The following is a 19,658-nucleotide window of genomic DNA, read 5'->3' on the forward strand; positions in this document are numbered from 1 at the left end:
CACACTCCCCTCCCCCCCCAAGGCAGCGCGCGCTCGAGGCCGAGGCGCAGGGGCAGCTGGAAGCAGCCTCTGCGCTTGCGCCGCCGCGTTATTGCCGCCATCTTTCGAGTGCCCCTGGAAAACTACATATCCCATAGTGCTCGTTGGCTTTGCCTTTTACTAAGGCGGCAGGGGCAGCGCCTGATTTTTCCTGACACGTCTTTCTTTTGCTACCTAACTTGTCTCTCTGCTCCCAGATAGCCCTTTCCTTCCTCTTTAATTTCCTTGGTTCCTATCGTGCCTTTTAGTCTCCTTCACGCCTTTCTTTTGAGACTATCCTTAACCCCACTGTCGCCTCTCCCGCCCTCTTAGCCACAGGACCCGCATCTAGAAGCGCTCTGGGGCCAGTAGAGTAGAGGAATAGTTTCTTGCCAATTGGCCAAGGATGGGGGCCCCCCAAACTGGCCGAAACCTCTTCCCCGCCCACACACGTTTTATATAAGGCGGCGCGAAGCCGCAGCGTGAGTTTGAGAAGGACTGCGTGCGAGGTGCCGGTGGCGAGCTGGTGGGCTTCGGGGTCGAAGTCCGCAGGGTGGTGGGCTCGTGCACCAGCGTCGGGTGGCGGACAGAGGCCTGGGGCTGCGGGCTGGGGCTCGCGCGGCGGGCGTGGTGGCCCCGGTGCTCGTCTTTGGGGGAAGGCGGAAGGAACGAGAGACCGGCTCGGCCACTTCGGGGAAGGAGGAAGTTGGAAAACATCGGCGGTTTTAGTGTTATCGTTTGCTTTTCAGTTCAGCAGAGAATATTTTCGAGGGGGGTGAGTTAAAATGGCCTATCGCATTTTACTGAGGATAGTTCGTGTAGGAAGACGGTCGGTACACTCGGCTCTTTCCCTTCCTCTACTTTCAGGCTCGCCCTGGTGCTTCCTACAAAGCCCTTCTAAGTAGGTGGGCAAAGAAGGAGGGGGAGCAGGTAATGAATAATTCATGACTCCGCCCCTTTCCTTAGGAAGCCCGTCTCCCGGGTCGCGTTGACGCACGTTGCGTGTACCAAACCTGAGGAAACGACGTAGTAGTCCCCGCCCCTAGGACGGAGGGCGGGGCGTCGCCTCCAGCACGTGCTGCATCTACCCGCGCAAGCCTAAAAGGGTGTGCGCAGGCGCTCCCCACTAGGGGGAGGAAGGAGGCGGGGTACGGAGGTTGTTGGGTTTAGAGCCGGGCGGAGACCGCTGAGACTCATTCCTCAGGAACAAGGGTCGGGTGTCAAGGAGACCTTTTTACACCAGCTCCCCGTCCCCCGCCTACGGTGGGTGGGGTCGCGCGGCAGAAACAAAGGATATCAGTGGGGACCGACATAGCTGCAAAGGGAAGTAGGGTGTCAGTTTGGGGTGGTGGGCTTTTGGGGGGTTGAGGGGGGCTATATTTAAACTCCCCGGAGCCGTTAAGTTGGTTCGTACTCCGATGCGCGCGCAACCAGGGTGGTGACGAAGTGCGCATGCGTGGCTGTGGGCCGAGAGGAACGCGCCTCAGCGGTGCGCGCTCGCGATCGAGCTGTGGTGGTAGAGGAGAAAGGGGTCGGCGCACGCGCGGTTGCTTGCTCGAGTTGTCCGGGTCTCGCGGGCATCTTGTTTTGGTCTCGCGGGCGAGTGAGGCGCGCTTCGGGGGCGGCGTTTGGGCGCGAGACTAGACCAGAAGAGCAGAGCTGCGCGCGCACTCGGGAAGGGGGGAAGGGAGCGGGGTTAGGGAAGGGGGTTAAGCCCCCTGGTTCCCCTCATTACCCTCGACTGGGCCGGAATAAGGGGAGGAAATGATCGAGATGGCGGCGGAGAAGGAGCCGTTTCTGGTGCCGGCCCCGCCGCCGCCGCTCAAAGATGAGTCGGGCGGAGGGGGCGGCCCCACGGTGCAGCCGCACCGAGAGGCCGCCTCCGGGGAGCTCCGCGGTGGGACGGGCCCTCGCGTACACTCGGTGGGGGCCCCGGCTTCTGGGGCCAGCAGGGAGAGCCCCGGGGCGGCACCCACCCTTCGGGGCGGCCAGTCGCAGCCGCAGCAGCAGCAGCAGCGAGGGGGCGGCCCCCAGGCGCAGTCGCACGGGGAGGCCCGCTCGTCGGATCCCCACGGGCGAGCCGCTGCCCCGGACGTGGGGGAGGAGCGACGAGGAGGGGGCGGAACAGAACTGGGGCCCCCTGCCCCTCCTCGACCTCGAAATGGCTACCAGCCCCACCGGCCCCCTGGCGGGGGTGGGGGCAAGAGGAGAAATAGCTGTAATGTAGGGGGAGGTGGCGGGGGCTTCAAACATCCGGCCTTCAAGAGGCGCAGACGGGTTAATTCGGACTGTGACTCTGTATTACCCTCCAACTTCCTGCTGGGGGGCAATATCTTTGACCCGCTGAACCTGAATAGTCTCTTGGATGAGGAAGTGAGCCGAGCACTCAATGCAGAGACCCCCAAGTCATCCCCACTTCCGGTCAAGGGACAAGATCCAGTGGAGATCCTCATCCCCAAAGATATTACTGACCCACTCAGTCTCAATACTTGCACTGATGAGGCCCAGGTAGTTCTGGCTTCACCACTCAAGACTGGTCGGAAGCGGCATAGACACCGGGGACAGCACCATCAGCAGCAGCAGGCAGCTGGCGGGAACGACGGCCACTCTGTGCTGCCCACAGCCCCCCTCACTCCCTCACTTCAAGGGGAGGGCACCCCACAGCAGCAGCAGCATAGAGGCCAGAACCGGGACGCCCCCCAACCCTATGAACTTAATACAGCCATCAATTGCAGGGATGAGGTCGTGTCTCCCCTTCCGTGTGCTCTCCAGGGTCCCACGGGCTCCCTTTCAGCCCTTCCAGCTGCCTCAGTTACCCCTGCACCCCCGTCTTCCTCCTCACGACATCGCAAACGTCGCAGGACTTCCAGCAAGTCGGAGGCAGGAGCTAGGGGTGGAGGCCAGGGTCCCAAGGAAAAGGGCCGAGGGAGTGGGGGAGGCCGCCACCACCACCCTCTGCCTGCAGCAGGCTTCAAAAAGCAACAGAGCAAGTTCCAGTATGGGAATTATTCCAAGTACTATGGGTACCGCAATCCTTCCTGTGAGGATGGGCGTCTTCGAGTGTTGAAGCCTGAGTGGTTTCGGGGCCGGGACGTCCTAGATCTGGGCTGCAACGTGGGCCATCTTACCCTGAGCATTGCCTGCAAATGGGGCCCGTCCCGCATGGTGGGCCTGGATATCGACCCCTGGCTCATTCACTCTGCCCGCCAGAACATCCGACACTACCTGTCCGAAGAGCTGGGTCTCCCACCCCAGACTCCTGAGGGGGACCTGGAGGCAGAGGGTGGGGAAGAGACCACTACCATCAGAAAGAGAAGCTGCTTCCCAGCCTCGTTGACAGCCAGCCGGGGTCCCATTGCGGCACCCCAAGTGCCACTGGATGGAGCCGACATGACCGTCTTCCCCAACAACGTGGTCTTCGTCACGGTAAGAGTCAGAAGGCTGTTGGGATAGGGGCCAGGTATGAAGATGAGATTAAATGAGAATGTGGCAGGGAGAGGTTATGACCCAGAGGGATTTCAGAGCATTAACTCCTCACCAGAAAAACCAGATCCTCAAGAGAAGGGTCTGAATCGGTAAGTGACTGCCGTTTCCGACTGTCCCCTCCTATAAGCTGGGAGAGGTGGGGTCTCTAACTTCAGGGCTTTAACCCTGGGGTCCTTTATGTCTACAAGAATCTCTTCCCTAAGATAGTGGAAAACTCCTTTTGCCTGCCTCTGGCACTCATTAACCAGTGCACTCCTCCCTTGAGGGCTGGTGCGCCTACTTACTAGGAGATTTCGTAAAGATGGAAACTTGTCCCCAAATTTACTGAAAGGGCCCAAAGGAATGGTGGCAGACATGATGCCTCTATGATGGGGAAGCAGATTAGGATGGTGGCAGACTAATATTTACATTTTCTGTTTTTCATTTGGAACCTTGTTTGCATCCATTGCTTTTGTTTCATCAGATACTGTTGGTTGTAGAGTATCATTGGTGAGGAGCCCAAGTGGCTTGGCCTTAGAACATCTTCACCTTGACCCTAGAGAGTAGGATGGGGCAGAGGCAAAGGCCTCCTTTTCAAGAGAGAGGAGGTCCAGTCTCTTGGAGAGTGTCTGTCCCTACTGCACTCAGCTCCCCCATAAACTGCTTCCCTAAACTTCGGCTAGGCTGTCTGCAGGAATAGTTGGCACTGTGTTGGGCTAAGCCTGGGAAGAATGGAACTTTCCAGAGGGTGGTGATAAGCTTATCACCTAGAAAAGGTTTCCTAAAGGATGTGGCTTTTCATTTCTCTGGAAGAAAGGAAAGGGTAGGTCTGAAACTTTGCCAACACCAACTGCAAGGAAGGAACCACTGGTCTTTTCAAACCTGAGCTAAGTACCCTTGCATAACATTGACTCATTCTGCTTAAGGTTTGCGGGGTGGGAATAAGTACTCAACAGGGTCTTGCAAGAACCAGATGCTCTTTGCAGTTTGACCCCAGCTTTGAAGATTTGGGTAGATAATTTGCTCAATGTGAAAATTGCCCAGACTCCTTTCATACGCTTAGCTTACCACCAGGAGGAACCAGCAGCAGAAAAATATAGAGAAAATGACACTGAGAGAGGGCTCCATTTGGGAGTATGTCTGAGGAGTATTGGAGAAGATGGTGACCTTGGGCTGCAGGTCTTTGTTTTAGAGGCCTCGGATGGGGTTGAGTGGGGGCCGTGGTTTTTCTTTTCACCTGTTGACCTTACCCCCAATTCTTGCTCTCAGGGTAACTATGTGCTGGATCGAGATGAGCTGGTCGATGCCCAAGCACCCGAGTACGATGTGGTGCTCTGCCTCAGCCTCACCAAGTGGGTACATCTGAACTGGGGAGATGAGGGGCTGAAGCGCATGTTTCGCCGGATATACAGGCACCTACGCCCTGGGGGCATCCTAGTCCTGGAGCCCCAACCCTGGTCATCTTACGGCAGGAGAAAGACCCTCACGGTGAGTTGGGCTTAGTTGAAATGGGAACTAGCCATGCATTGGTTGAGGTAAGAAGCACTTCCAGTAAGGAATCAGAGGGGACAATTCTGAACAACAGGATGGAAAGGCTCTCTGCCTGGGTGGCATTCTTGGCCAAGGGAGGAGGCAGTAAGCTGAAGTGGTCCCCTGCTTTCCCTCCCTAGGAAACCATCTACAAGAACTACTATCGAATCCAGCTGAAGCCAGAGCAGTTCAGTTCCTACCTGACGTCCCCAGAGGTGGGCTTCTCCAGCTATGAGCTTGTGGCCACACCTCACAACACCTCCAGAGGTAAAGCTGGCCTAGTTTGGGGGAGGGGGTGGGGGTAGGGTGGTGCCTCCTGACTGAGGGTGGTACAGACCCTGTGGGAAGTCTGAGGAGCCCTGGCCAACCCCTCCTGATTGTGCATTCTCCCCTCAGGCTTCCTTCGTCCTGTGTACCTGTTCCACAAGGCCCGCTCCCCTAGCCACTAAGTGGCCCCCTGAACAAAAAGTGTGAAGAGGCTGCCTGTGCTCCCAAGGACCTGGGGGAAGAGGAAAGCAACCCAAGGTCTTTCCTTTCTGGCTCCAAAAATAGTTTCCTTTCTTGGATTTGCAGAGAAAGCTTTTCCTATGTTGCTGCCCCAGCCTCTCCTCCCTTCACCTCTGGCATCTAAGCAGCAAGACCAGCTGTGCTGGAGTTACCATCATCTTCCTCTCCCCAAGCCTGCTGGGGCTGGATGGCATGGACTGTTTGCTGACCTCTGTGCTCCTAGGATGTAGGAGGTGGGGAGTATCAAATTATCTGGCCCTCTCTTCTTCCATGGAGATATTCCCATTTCTTCCCAGCCCTTGTCCCTAGCTGCATTTCAGTGGACCACAGATAGACAAGAATGGGGGTTGGAGGGGGAAGCGTGGCAGGGAGGTACACAGGTACTGTGAAATCCTTCCTTCCTGCTGCCCCCCCCCCAGTTGGGAGAGGGGGTTGGATTTTGAATGTGAGAACAGCACAATAAACTTGATGTTTAGGGCAGTGGCCCCCACACTTGTGTCTGGAACTTTCTCACTGGTGGGGAAGGGATGGCACTCCCCAATAAACTTGTGCTTTGTCTCTGTCCGTATTTCAGTCCTAAGGAATAGGACAGGTTTTTCAGGGTTAGGAAGACTGGAATGGTAATCAAATCTATACCCAAGTATATGGGACCCTAGTCAGGAAAGGGGTAGAACAAAAATTTTGATTTGAAAATTTTGAGTTAATTTCCCCTCCCCCAAAATTTATTGATATATTTTACGTCACACTTTGGGCAGAGGGCTAACTTCGGAACAGTTAACATGGGAGTTGAGTGGAGCTAGAAAAAGGTACTTTGGACCAAAGCTACCTGCCTGCTCTAGTACCACCCCACCACCTGCCTTTTTGTGCTGTGGGCTCAGATTTATAGGCAATTTAATTAAACTTATTGTGAAGCTCTTCAGTGGCTTGTCAAGTGTTACTGGTGCTTTGAACACTCAATAAATATTGAGCAGTTTTGAATCAGATAAGTTTGATTTCAGTAATTCAGTGCAAGCAGCTGCCTTGCAGGCTCCTTAAGATGGTAATCAGTGAAAGCCTCCTGGAAGTGTAATGGGTCAAGACTCAGTACGTTAAAATGATCAGAAGTGGTGCAAAGGAATGAACATGGTGTCATCAAAAACAGGTTTGTGTGTGACTGAAGTCAGGGGAAGAGGCGGGGAGGGGATGTAAAGTCCTGACTCAAGCTGGAGAGCCAAAACCTCAACTTCTAGGCAGCTTTCAACCTGAGGCTAAGTGGACAAATCTCTGAGGGCTGCCAATAAGTGTCCACTTGTTAGCAAAACCACTTTATTCTGGGAAGAAGAAAAAAATACACAAAAATAACTAGCATGCAGGGTGCTCCGATGTCTAGACTTCCCACCGCCTCAGTGTCCGATGCATGAGGAAAGTATCCTCTGAAGGGCGGGGCCGGAGTTGAAGTCGGAGAGGGGGCAGGCTCTCCAGGGTTAGGTGTGGAGATTCATAAAATAGTGTTTCTGGGTTACACAGGATAGTCATGTCTGGTCCTGCCCCAGGTGGCTCCTGTTGGAGTTGGGCCCAAAACAAGGTTATACTGATGGGCGAGAGCTGAAGCCGCGGGGAGCGAGAGGACGGGGACAGGGGAAGCAAAGGCCCTGGTCCCTCACCTTTGGGGGCGGGGCTCGTGCCTGCGGCGGCAGGAGCGCCAATTTCTCCCTCAGCGCGGCGTTGAGAACCTGTTCCTCCGGCACCTGCAGGCTCACCAGATCCCGGAAGAGCCGCCTGGAGCGCGGCACATTCAGCCCTGAGACCACAGTGGGGGACGGAGGTGAGAGGTGCCCCTCACCCCACTCCCGCGCCGGCCGCCCGCCCTCCCCCCTCACCCTCGGCCACGCTCTCCTCCAGGCCGCAGCGGGCCTGGAAAGACTTTCTCAGCTGTTCCTCCACGGCCTTCGCAGCATCAAACTGGCCCCCGGCAGCGGCGCGCGCGGCCCGCAGCTCGAGGCCCAAGGCCAGGCTGCTCTGCAGCGCGGGCGCCTCCAGCTCCTGAGGCAGCGCAGCGGCTGCCGCTGGCGGCTCGGACCGACCCGGGGAGGGCGGCGCCAGGCGGAAACGGACCTGGGATCAGAGAGGAGGGCCGTAAGGAGGCGGGAGCCGGGTCGTCGGCGGACCGGGGGCGAGGCCTTACCCCGGCTCACCTGCCGTCCCTTCCGAGCCCCGCCCGCGCGGCCCGCCCGCCCCCTCCGACGGCCAGGACTGCGCGGCGGCGGCTCGGGGCTCTCGGGGCGCGGGCTCAGGCTCAGGTCCAGGCCGGGCTCGGGCATTGGTACTTGGGGCTCCGGGGCTCGGGGCTCAGGGGGTGACCCCGGGGCCGCCACGGCCTCTTCCCCTTCCGCCGATTCCAGCTCTGACTCCCCACTGCCCATCATCTTGGAGTTGGTGCTGGGTCGCTACCGGACACGGACTCGCCCCCTCCCAGTCGCCGCTACCGGAAACAGCCCTGACTCGAGGGGGCGGAGGAAGCAGCCCCGCCCCGCCCTATTGGCGCTCCAGTGATGTCATTTCCTCAGCCCGCCTCCAGTTTCCCTGGCACCGCCCCTAAAGCCGTGATTTTATCCTATAAGTCGGCTGGAGACCTACGGGTCCTCGTCAGGACCATTTCTCCTTTTGAGACTGGAGATGTGGCCTCTTTGCCGGGCGGAGTCTTTACCAGTGTCTTTTTGGGGTCCGGAAGTGTCAGCTCCTCCCGTCCGCCAAACGGGGCCGCTTTAAGTAAACGTCTAGTACCCCCGCATCTGGGCCTCCCAGTCGGTGCTCCCACAGTACCTCGGGGCGTTCTGTCGCCTCCGAACGCAGACCGGAGCCCCTTCCCAATTGATTGGGGCAGACGTTGGCGGACCCCAGCCCTGGGCTCTCTCCTTGGATTCTGGGCGGTAATTGAGGCCTATTGTGACTCTCCCTTCGAGGGAAATACTCGTCTTTATGAAAATAGATATCTGTATGTTGAGTGCACTTTAAAAAAAAACAAAAAGCTCAGATTTATCTGGGCCCCAGACTTCTCCGTGTAGTCAAAGACCCCTGAATTGCGAGGTTCCCACCGACTCATGTCCCTTAGAGAAGCTCCCCCAATTCTGGGAGTCTGCTTTCCTTTGTATGTAAATGTACTGGGGTGTCTTCAGGATTCTGGAGTCTCCCAGAATGGGTCTATGCTCAGTCAGCAGGCATGTTTACCACTTTTTAGTTTTTGAGTTTTTGCAACTTTTATTCTGTTTCCAAGAAATACTGAGGAAGATCAGATAAAATGAATAGTATGGCCCCCATTTAAAAAAAAAAAAAGATCTTAACGGTGAAACACTAGAGTTTTCCTGCTAAAGCAGGAATAAATACGCCTATTTCCAGTATTTAGTTGTGAAAGAGGGTAGGGATGTTTAAATATAAATAAAGAAATACTTAGAATGTAATGGAATTATAAGCCATAAAAGTTAATGATTACTTACATGGGGAAGGAGAGAATATAGTAGAGAAAAGAGGCTAGACTTTACTGCCATTAAAAAAAAAAAACTGCGGGAAGCGGACTTGGCCCAATGGTTAGGGCGTCCATCTACCACGTGGGAAGTCCACGGTTCAAACCCTAGGCCTCCTTGACCCGTGTGGAGCTGGCCCATGTGCAGTGCTGATGCACGCAAGGAGTGCCCTGCCATGCAGGGGTGTCCCCCGCGTAGGGGAGCCCCACGCGCAAGGAATGTGCCCCATAAGGAGAGTCGCCCAGCGCAAAATAAAGTGCAGCCTGCCTAAGAATGGCACCGCACACACGGAGAGCTGAGCCAACAAGATGACGCAACAAAAAGAAACACAGATTCCTGTGCCGCTGACAACAACAGAAGCGGACAAAGAAGACGACGCAGCTAATAGAGAAGAGACAACTGGGGCGGGGGAAAGGGGAAGGGGAGAGGAAAAAAATAAGCGTTAAAAAAAAAACTGCCATAAAATCTTAAATTGTTCTCAGTAGTCATACTGTTGGAAATGGGTGAAAATGTATAAGATAAAGCAGACAATTATGTTGATGTCATCAGTATTTTAACTTAATAAATTAGGAGGCACACTTGGCCCAGTGGTTAGGGCGTCCGTCTACCACATGGGAGGTCCACGGTTCAAACCCAGGGCCTCCTTGACCGGTGTGGAGCTGGCCCATGCACAGTGCTGATGCGCACAAGGAGTGCTGTGCCACACAGGGGTGTCCCCGCGTAGGGGTGCGCAAAGAAAGTGCAGCCTGCCCAAGAATGGCGCCGCACACATGGAGAGCCAACACGACAAGATGACGCAACAAAAAGAAACACAGATTCACGTGCCGCTGACAACAGAAGCGTACAAAGAAGAACACGCAGCGAAAAGAGAACAGACAACTGGGACGGGGGAGTGGGGGGGGGGAGAAGGGAGAGAAATCTTCGAAAAATAAATAATTAAAAAGCATCTTTATCCGTCGCTTTCAGCTTTCTTCCTGAGCTGCCACAGTAGTGTGAATGAACGTTCTAGCCAGTGCTCTCAAGAGCATCAGCAATGCGAGAAGAGGTAAACGCTAGGTTCTTATGTTGTGCTCTAAAGTCATCCTCAGGATTCTAATGGTGATGATGAAGTACGGTTACATTGGCGAATTTGAAATCCCCACTGATTACAGAACTGGGAAAATTTTTGTGAACCTCATAGGTTAAACAAGTATGCAGTGATTAGTCCCAGCTTCGATGTGCAACTCAAAGATCTAGAAAAATGGCAGAATAATCTAAAACCACTGTTTGGTTTCATTGTACAGACAACCTTAGCTGGCATCGTGGACCACAAGGAAGCAAGACAAAAACACACAGGAAAAAAAATCCTGGGATTCTTTTTCTAGGGATGTAAAACATACATGCAAATAAAATTCCTCCATGAGGGGTGGGGAAGAAACATCTCTATCCAAGCCCTTAGAAACAATGGCAAGCCAAGAGCACCCCTAGATCCCAGAATGTGGTCTCTAAATGCTATATCTCTGGGCATTTAAAAACCTCTACATGAATATAAACAAAGCAGCTTTATTGGTAATAGCCAAAAACTGGAAATGACCAAAATGTCTTTCAATTAAGAATGATTAAACTATGATACATCCATACCATGGGTTACTACTCAGCAAAAAAAAAAAAGGAACAAACTATAAAGAACAACTTGGATGAATCATCAAGGAATTATTCTGTGGAAAACCAATTTCATGTTTTTATGTTTCTAGTTACATAACATTTTAGAAATAACAAAAATTGAGAAATGGAAGACGGATTTAGTGTTGCCTGGGATTAGGACCATGGCCGGAGAGGTCATAAAGGGGCACTACCTGGGGATCCTTGTGGCATTGGCATTGTTTAGTTTCTTGACTGTGGTGTTAGATACACAAACCTACACAAGTGATAAAGTTGTGCAGAACTTCATGCATACACAAAGGAGTAGAATATGAATAAGACTGATGGCTAGTACAACTGTCAGTACTCTTGTTGGCCTTTTATGGTATCATTTTGTAAAATGTTGACTCGAGGAAACTAGGAAAAGTGCACAAGGGATCTCTATATTATTTCTTACAATGATCTCAATGAAAAGCTCCATTAAAACTAATCTTGAAATGTCCCTCAAAGCTATTAACTGGATCTTGTGCTATTAAAAAAAACAAACTAATATGTTGGAGTTGGGAAAAGGAATAGTTCTTGATGGTGTATAGATGAAACATGATTGGCCTAATGTTGAACATTGTTGAAGCTGGGTGATGGGTAGGTGGAGTTTTATTCTCTACTTTTGTATATATTTAGACTTTTCCATTATGAAAAGGGTTTTTTGTTTATTTTTTGTTTTTTGCAGTTTCCCATTTTATTAATGTGCCAGAAGTCAACTTTGACATTCAATAAGCAAAACACAAAAGACCTGATTTGCATGTATATTATATATAAACATATATATTTATATGTATTTAATAATCTATCCTAAATATGAGGGAGACAATTAATTCTTTGACCTCAAAAATAAATTCTGTGTTGGCATTACTGTTTTATTTTTAACAGAAGAATTAAGGGTACCCAAGTTCAGAGTTGTCATAGATGTCATGTTAAGGTATCAGTAGAGTTTTTAAGAAATAATCTGTATAATAAAATAAGTTTACTTTTTTGAATTGCAGTACAGTCATTTTCTTCAATCAATAAAAAAATTCCTTGAGTATAAAGCAGCCTTATTTTGCAAATGAACTTCAGGAAAATAGCTTTAGTAATATTTGAAATACCACACTTTTTTTTAAAAAAGGCAGCGAAGCAACAAAATTTAGATTAAAAATAGTATATTGCAAAATAGTTTAACATTATTTCTAAGTACAAAGAGAGCTCCATTCTGAAGGATGCTTTTAATCTTACAAAGCAAATTGTTCCCATATTTCTGTGGTAGTTTAAACATCTACAATGAAAGATAACTCTTTGTAGCAGTTTGATATGGTTATGAATTCCAAAAATAGATATTGGATTATGTTTGTAATCTGATATGTACCTGGGCCTGATTAAGTTATGATTAGGGCTTTAATTGTGGCAAAGGACAGAGTTGGAGGGTCTTAATGTCAGAGTTTTGGTGTTGGAGTTTGATGCTGAAGTCTTAAGCTGGAACCCTGGGGAAAGAGACAGAGCCATTCACCTGATAGTCTACAGCTGACCTTGTGGAGAGAGGCAAAGCCTAGAGAACCTCATACCCTACAGTTGACCTTTTGGAGAAAAGAGAAGCTGAGCCCAGAGGAATCCAGGAAGCCTGAACCCTCGCAGACATCAGCAGCCAGCTTGTTCCAACACGTGAAAATATACTTTAGTGAGGGAAGTAACTTAGGCTTTATGGCCTGGTATCTGTAGGCTCCTACCCCAAATAAATACCGTTTATAAAAACCAACCAATTTCTGGTAGTTTGCATCAGCACTCCTCTGGCTGACTAATACACTCTTACACATATAGAACACAAACTTCAATACACATCTGCAACAGAAGTGTTTTGCATTATTATACTATTCTATTATGAAATTAATTTGTTAACATGTACACAAGAGGGAAAATAAAAACATGATACAGTTCTGTAGCTTTGTACCAGGCTGGATTCTGCAACCACTGTCAGTATAAAAACAGCAGCCATAGCAAACACATTACCATTTTAATGAATAATAAAACAATCAAGAAATCATAAACATAGATATGAGTAACTACTATACTTTTCCTCACACATCTTAATTTGTTGTCATGTTAAATACATTTCCCCCCTTCTGAGATGGCTCCCTCATCTGTCTGTCATCCTTTCCACTCACTGCTCATCCTCTTTTTTTTTTTAGGAGGCAACAGCACCCAAACCTGTGACCTCTCGTGCAGGAGGTAGGTGCTTAACTGCTTGAGCCACATCTGCTCCCCTGTTAAATACATTTTTTAAAAATGTTTTCCATATCCCAGGAGGAAGTGATGGCAAATTCTCCACAGAGATGAAAGTGCACCATATTAAAAGAGCTTCTCTTGTGTGTGTGCATGTGTGTGTGAAGGAAGTTAAACAAATGTGTATGAAAAATTCTAATTATGACTTGAATTATAAACCTTAATCATGGGTTTCACAGTTCACCCAGATGAAGCAGTCAAGCAGCACAGAAGGAAAATCTGAGATTACTCACTTTGCAAAAATGAAAGAGCACTGAGCCACAAGTCTGGAGACCCAAGTCCTATATGACCAACTAGCTAACTGACCACAGGTAAGGAAGAACTACTTTAGCCACTCATCTCCATGTCTGACAGTGGACAAGAGGTTGAGCTCAAGAGCCTCTAAGGCTCTACCCAACTCTGAAATTCTAACATCTTTAGATGAGGCATCCCTGAAAGGGCGAATAATTTTACAGAAAAATATGAACAAATACTAATCGTCAAGCTATGATTCTCTTTTTAAATTTATCAGTCGTAAAACAGTGATAAAAATGCCAAAAAATACTTGACAGGAAGAGGTTGTGTGAAAATCATTTAATCAAAACATATGAGAACCTTCACAATCACGGGTACTATGAAAACTCCAAAATTATCTGCAAAAGGAAATGGAGTGGAAAGCGGCTGTGGCTCAATCAGTTGGGCTCCCGTCTACCATATGGGAGGCCCTGGGTTCGCGTCCCGGGGCCTCCTGGTGAAGGCAGCCTCGCCCACACCCTGCAGAGTGCCACCCGACCTGCCAGTGCCATGGAGTGCCAACTCAGCAAGGTAACTCAACAAAAAGGGATACAAGCAAAAACTCAGAAGAACGCACAGCAAATGGACACAGAGCAGAAAGAAAGCAAGCCACAAGGTGGGGGGGAGGAATAAATAAATAAAAATAAATACACAGAAGAATGCACAGCGAATGGACACAGAAAGCAGACAGCACACAAAAAGCCACGGGGGTGGGGGATTAAAAAAAAAAACGAAATGGAGTAATATATCAGGTGGCCACGCGTGCCACATTTTTCCCTTGGGTCTAGATTTTCTTGGGTGTAAAGATTTAAAAATTGTTTATTTTCAAATTGTTTTAAGAGACCCATGACTCCCAGACTTTGTCCTGGCTTTTTTTTTTTTAAAGGCTTCTCTCTGAATTGTTTATAATGGTTTTTGTGACAATAACTAGTGTAGCAGTTTGATATGCTTATAAACTGCAAAAATAGATACTGGATTATGTTTGTAATCTGATCTGTACCTGGGCATGATTGAGTTACAATTAGGAAAGAACAGAGTTGGGGCTTTTTTGATGTTGGAGTTTGATGCTGAAGCCTTAAGCTGAAGCTCTGGAAAGTAAGCTCACAGAGGGAAGAGAAGCCAGCCCCAGGAAAAAGAAACCCGAGGAAGGGAGGAAGCCTGAACCTTCGCAGATGTCAGCAGCCATCTTGCTCCAACACGTGGAAATACACTTTGGTGAGGGAAGTAACTTATGCTTATGGCCTGGTATCTGTAAGCTACCACCCCAAATAAATACCCTTTATAAAAACCAACCAATTTCTGGTATTTTGCATTAACACCCCTTTGGCTGACTAATACAATTATATTTTCCAATTTTAAATTATGGCTAAATAAGGCAAATCACTTGCCATGGGTTCTTTGCTTTATACCCTAATATATATTGTACACTAGAGCTAATTAGCTGTTTAGCAGTTTAACTCAACAATTCTAACCCACAAGCTTTGACCTGTTAATTCCCCAATAGGTGACTCTGCTGGGTCTGAACAAGAAGCCATGGTTTGGCTTACACGTGAAGTCCTGCTTGTCCCCCACTGCTCCGTCATTTTTCCCCTTGGCGCTTAGAAGCTCAAGAAGAGCCAGATACCTGAAGCAAAGTCAGTGAGGCCCAGGTACCTGGCGATGCCCATCTCATTTGAGCTGCTAAGGGGACCTGAGGGAAGCGGACTTGGCCCAGTGGTTAGGGCGTCCGTCTACCACATGGGAGGTCCGCGGTTCAAACCCCGGGCCTCCTTGACCCGTGTGGAGCTGGCCCATGCGCAGTGCTGATGCACGCAAGGAGTGACCTGCCACGCAGGGGTGTCCCCCGCGTAGGGGAGCCCCACGCGCAAGGAGTGTGCCCTATAAGGAGAGCCGCCCAGCGCGAAAGAAAGAGCAGCCTGCCCAGGAATGGCGCCGCCCACACTTCCCATGCCGCTATCGACAACAGAAGCGGACAAAGAAACAAGACGCAGCAAATAGACACAGAGAACCACAACGGGGGGGCGGGAATTAAATAAATAAATCTTTAAAAAAAAGGGGTGGGGGAACCTGAGCCCCCCTCGAGCGGCTTCACACACCTTCGGCGCTGCCAGCAGTGCTAGCGCTGCTCCAACTGTGACGCAATGCACAAGCATTTCTTCTGTTAATCTGTTTTTGGGAAGATGCAGAAGTTGTACTGAAACTTCTCCTAAAATCTGAATAAGAAGGATCCTGATTATTTGATGAAATTTTTGAATATCCAGGGAATCTGTTACTCTCTGCACCCTGGATGGGAGAGCAAATAACTATTCCATATCTTGGAGAACAACTAAAGTCCTGCACACTTCCAACTGAACCATCATTCTTTCCATGGGGTTTTCAAACTCTATATCATAGCAATATCCTGGAGCAAAATTTGTTGTCTCAAAAGACTTAATGTGTCAATTCTCTGCCCTACCACCAAGTGTCTGTCTCCAAGATGTAGTTCTCCTTCACAACAGGTATTATTTGCTACAGATGTGGATGAGGAATTCAAACCAGCACTGGCTCTAGATGAAACAGAGGGGCTTTTGCTCATTGTCTTCTTGATATGGCTACAAGCATTCAATTTCTTAGTGTAGCTCTGTTTGTGTTCCAAAGAAGATGTAGAATAGGAGGTGCTGATGGATCCAAGTAGAACAACGTCTTTTTTTTTTTTTTAAGATTTATTTTGCACTCACTGTCTGCTCTCTCTGTCCATTCACTTTGCATTCTTCTCTGTCTGCTTGTCTTCTCTTTAGGTGGCACTGGGAACCAATCCTGGGACCTTCCAGAGTGAGAGAGAGGTGCTCAATCTCTTGCACCACCTCAGCTCCCTGGTCTGCTGCATCTCTTAATGTGTCTCCTCTGTGTCTCTTTTTGTTGTGTCATCTTGCTGTGCCAGCTCTTCGCTCAGGCCAGCTTGCCACACAGGCCAGCTCTCCTGCACAGGCCAGCACTCCTATGTGAGCCAGCACTCCACTCTGGCCAGGTCACCTCAGAGGCCAGCACTCTGCGTGTATCAGCTTGCTTTCACCAGGAGGCCTTGGGAATTGAACCCTGGATCTCCCATACAGTAGACAGGAGCCCAATCACTCGAGCCACACCAACTTCCCCAGAGTAACATCTTTTTCTGTTAGTTTTCAATTCTTCACAAGGAGGCAGTGAAAGTGTTGATTCAGAAGCACTGTCATTTTTATGTGTGTGTCATTAATCCAGTATTTACTTTTGCCATTCCATGGGTTACATCAATTTTCTGGGACCTGGTGAGAGGTACAGCTTTTGTAGGAGTGTGTATTGTATTCTTCGATCTTTTGCTTTACTTATCTTTGAAAGAGGTGCAAAAATACTATATTTGGGACACACTTAAAGTACTGGACTTTCCCATCAGTTCCATTATTTTTTTCTTCTGGTTTATCAAACTCAATGCCAGCGTACTGTCCACTTGCAAATTCAATTGTTCCACAAAATCTTTTTTTTTTTAAGATTTATTTTTTTAATTTATTTCTCTCCCCTCCCCGCTCCCAGTTGTCTGTTCTCTGTGTCCATTTGCTTCGTGTTCTTGTTTCTGTCCGCTTCTGTTGTTGTCAGCGGCACGGGAATCTGTGTCTCTTTTTGTTGCATCATCTTGTGTCAGCTCTCCATGTGGGCGGCGCCATTCCTGGGCAGGCTGCACTTTCTTTCGTGCTGGGCAGCTCTCCTCACGGGGCACACTCCTTGCACGTGGGGCTCCCCTATGCGGGGGCCACCCCTGCGTGGCATCAGCACTGCGCATGGCCAGCTCCACACGGGACAAGGAGGCCCGGGGTTTGAACCGCGGACCTCCCATGTTGTAGCCAGACGCCCTAACCTCTGGACCAAGTCTGCTTCCCCACAAAATCTTAAGGTCCTAACCTTCTGTCCTGTAATAACAACACAATCCCCCAACTTCAGACCAAGTGAGGTGAGCACTGCCTTGCCAGTAACATGATCCGGTTTGAAAGTGTGGCCTCTGAGAGCTCACTTGACAGAGGCACTGCATCTAACAGCATCTGCTTGGTTTCTCTGGCAGTGGCGACTGCATCTGCCATCTCTAACAGCCTGTCTACTGGGTCTGGAACCACATCAGCAAGGGTCTGCCCTTTGTCATTCTAAAGGCAGGATTTGCTCCATGCTCCAATAAGCATTTCACAGCACCTGCACACACGTTATATGCTGCAATGTGCGAGGCTGTTCCAAAATGAAAATCCCTGCAAGTAGCACCCACAGCTTTTGGTTCAGATGTCTTCCAAATCACTCATAAGCTCCTGTAAATAAGCAGCATAATGTAGAGCATTCATCTTTGTCCAGCGACTTCATAAACTAACACCTGCTCCCAGATCAATAGGTTGAGTTGCAAATTTGACAACTGTTGCAACATCACCCATACCATGAGCTCCAAATTTGCAGGTTTAATGCAGAAGAGTCATGTATGTTAATCCATCTCTGTTGTTGCAACCTCTCTTAAGAATCTCATTTCCAATAATATCAATGTTTTCCTGGACCTGAGGAACCCATTGTCTTAAAATGGCAAATAATTCTGACACTGAAGTTTTGGGATTAAAGAGAATTTCCTGGCATGATACATCACTAGGATCAAGTTTTTAAAAAACCCACAGTCAGAAGGTGTTGTTGGTACAGCCGAAATGGAAAAGGTAACAGGTGTGTCAGAACCTGGAAATAAAAATGAGTATCTTCCAGTTCAAGAATTTCCTTCTAATGGAAGATCTGGAAAGTCCTCTGTGGTCATTTTCTAGAAAGCCACTGCCTCCGTCAGGTCCTCTGGGGGCAGCTGGCTGGGAACACTCGAGCACGGAGGGAAGGCCAGGGGCTGTGCCCCTGTGCTCGGCAGCCCTGCGTGGCAAGCAGTGCCCACTGGCTGTCCCCGCTGCCTGCCACCAAGCCTCCCGCATCGCGTGCACGAGAGCCAGGCCCCACGCGGGTCAGCACTGCGCACACTGCAGGCACTTGGGCTGCGCACTGGCCCTGTTTTAAGGATACTTAGCTTTGCCCACAATAAGTATTAGAGCTGGAACTTGAGGGTCTGAGATCATGGTCCTTAGTAGGAGCCTCAGCTTGGACAGTTAGGAAGAAACTTGAGGTGGAACCAGATTTGGAAGTAAAGGGGGAACAAGCCTGAGAGGGAACCAGAAGCTCTGGTTCTAAGGCTTAGCTCTAAGGCTGGGAAAGGGCTCCAAGATGGCGGAGAAGGAATCTTGCCTCAGAGCCAGCTGGTGTCCACTGCTGCTGAGGCCAAGGGAGTGTGGGGTGGGGCAACAGGACTCTTCTCCTCGAAAACTAATGGGATACAGGTCCCCAGCCAGCCTCGAAACCCCTCCCTTTCACCTCAGTCTGTGCCTCTGCCCCCACACTGTTCCCACCTCCCTAGGCTACTCTCCAAGAGCTGTTCAGGCACAGGCTCAGGCCTTTCCTAAAACCTGGGGGCCAAAGCAGAGAGGACCGTAGAGCATATGAGAAAACTGAGAGCCAGGGGACACCCAACTAGCAGGTGCAGAGCCAGGGCGGGAACCCAGGCTGGAACCCAAGGCACCTGCCTCTCTCACTCCCTTCCCACTTACGCTCAGGCCTTTAAGGGGGTGACCATGTGCCCCAGAGCCCAGCACAGGACCTGACACAGAGAAGGAAAGTAAATGTTTATCAAACAAGAGAAAGGGACCTTTTTCAGGTTTTAAACTTTATCTCTTATTCTTACAGTTTGGGATTTAACATGGTGATTTTTTTTTTTTTTTTAAGATTTATTTTTATTTATTTAATTCCCCTCCCCTCTCCCGGTTGTCTGTTTTCTGTGTCTTTTTGCTGCGTCTTGTTTCTTTGTCTGCTTCTGTTGTCGTCAGCGGCACGGGAAGTGTGGGTGGCGCCATTCCTGGGCAGGCTGCACTTTCTTTCGCGCTGGGCAGCTCTCCTTACGGGTGCACTCCTTGCGCGTGGGGCTCCCCTACGCGGGGGACACCCCTGCGTGGCAGGGCACTCCTTGCGCGCATCAGCACTGCACATGGGCCAGCTCCACATGGGTCAAGGAGGCCCGGGGTTTGAACCGCAGACCTCCCATGTGGTAGACGGACGCCCTAATCACTGGGCCAAAGTCCGTTTCCCGATTTTTTTTTTTTTAATGGCCAAAAATTATTTGACATTCCTTCCACTGACGGTGGGGTGTGCGCTCCCCGCCCTTGAATCTGAGCGGGCTTTTGGCTCTCTTGTAACTTTTAGAACATGGCAGAAATTATGCTGTATGACTTCTAAGACTGAGTCAAACAATGCAGCTGCCACATGGGCTGGAACCCTCGTGTGTGGGGCTCTGAGCTGCCATCTTATAAGGAAGCCAAGTCCCATGAGGAGGCCTCAAGTAGCTCAAGAGTCCTAGTTGTCTAGAAGTTAGAC

At 49.9% G+C, this 19,658-nt stretch overlaps 2 protein-coding genes, 1 long non-coding RNA gene and 1 pseudogene across 3 annotated transcripts; 2 read left to right on the forward strand and 2 right to left on the reverse strand.

Annotated features, from left to right (window-relative positions):
• The first annotated feature begins 821 nt into the window (after window positions 1–821).
• Window positions 822–6,012, forward strand: MEPCE (methylphosphate capping enzyme). The gene is made up of 4 exons (XM_058285862.2): window positions 822–3,444; window positions 4,753–4,971; window positions 5,154–5,280; window positions 5,410–6,012. Exons 1-4 carry the CDS (start codon window positions 1,783–1,785, stop codon window positions 5,460–5,462), a joined length of 2,061 nt encoding a protein of 686 aa, XP_058141845.1. The 5' UTR covers window positions 822–1,782; the 3' UTR covers window positions 5,463–6,012.
• Window positions 6,013–6,803: 791 nt separating this feature from the next.
• PPP1R35 (protein phosphatase 1 regulatory subunit 35) lies at window positions 6,804–8,014 on the reverse strand. The gene is made up of 4 exons (XM_004457168.4): window positions 7,695–8,014; window positions 7,380–7,614; window positions 7,164–7,300; window positions 6,804–7,059 (listed from the first exon to the last, which is right to left on the reverse strand). The coding sequence occupies exons 1-4, from the start codon at window positions 7,923–7,925 to the stop codon at window positions 6,886–6,888; spliced, it is 777 nt and encodes a 258-aa protein (XP_004457225.1). The 5' UTR covers window positions 7,926–8,014; the 3' UTR covers window positions 6,804–6,885.
• Window positions 7,232–14,513, forward strand: LOC139437403 (uncharacterized). The gene is made up of 3 exons (XR_011647173.1): window positions 7,232–7,324; window positions 12,860–12,899; window positions 13,133–14,513. It is a non-coding gene; the product is annotated as an uncharacterized lncRNA (long non-coding RNA).
• Window positions 14,514–14,693: 180 nt separating this feature from the next.
• Window positions 14,694–18,009, reverse strand: LOC101444238 (CAP-Gly domain-containing linker protein 4-like; annotated as a pseudogene).
• Window positions 18,010–19,658: the final 1,649 nt, after the last annotated feature.

This window comes from Dasypus novemcinctus, chromosome 23, assembly GCF_030445035.2.
Source record: "Dasypus novemcinctus isolate mDasNov1 chromosome 23, mDasNov1.1.hap2, whole genome shotgun sequence".
Classification (NCBI taxonomy): domain Eukaryota; kingdom Metazoa; phylum Chordata; class Mammalia; order Cingulata; family Dasypodidae; genus Dasypus; species Dasypus novemcinctus.

Coding starts and splice junctions, on each gene's coding strand:
- MEPCE (XM_058285862.2), top strand. CDS start 1,783: ATGATCGAGATGGCGGCGGAGAAGGAGCCGTTTCTGGTGCCGGCCCCG. Junction 4,972..5,153: donor GCAGGAGAAAGACCCTCACG/GTGAGTTGGGCT, acceptor TTCCCTCCCTAG/GAAACCATCTACAAGAACTA. Junction 5,281..5,409: donor ACCTCACAACACCTCCAGAG/GTAAAGCTGGCC, acceptor TTCTCCCCTCAG/GCTTCCTTCGTCCTGTGTAC.
- PPP1R35 (XM_004457168.4), bottom strand. CDS start 7,925: ATGATGGGCAGTGGGGAGTCAGAGCTGGAATCGGCGGAAGGGGAAGAG. Junction 7,615..7,694: donor GGGCTCGGAAGGGACGGCAG/GTGAGCCGGGGT, acceptor CTCTGATCCCAG/GTCCGTTTCCGCCTGGCGCC. Junction 7,060..7,163: donor CACGAGCCCCGCCCCCAAAG/GTGAGGGACCAG, acceptor CAACTCCAACAG/GAGCCACCTGGGGCAGGACC.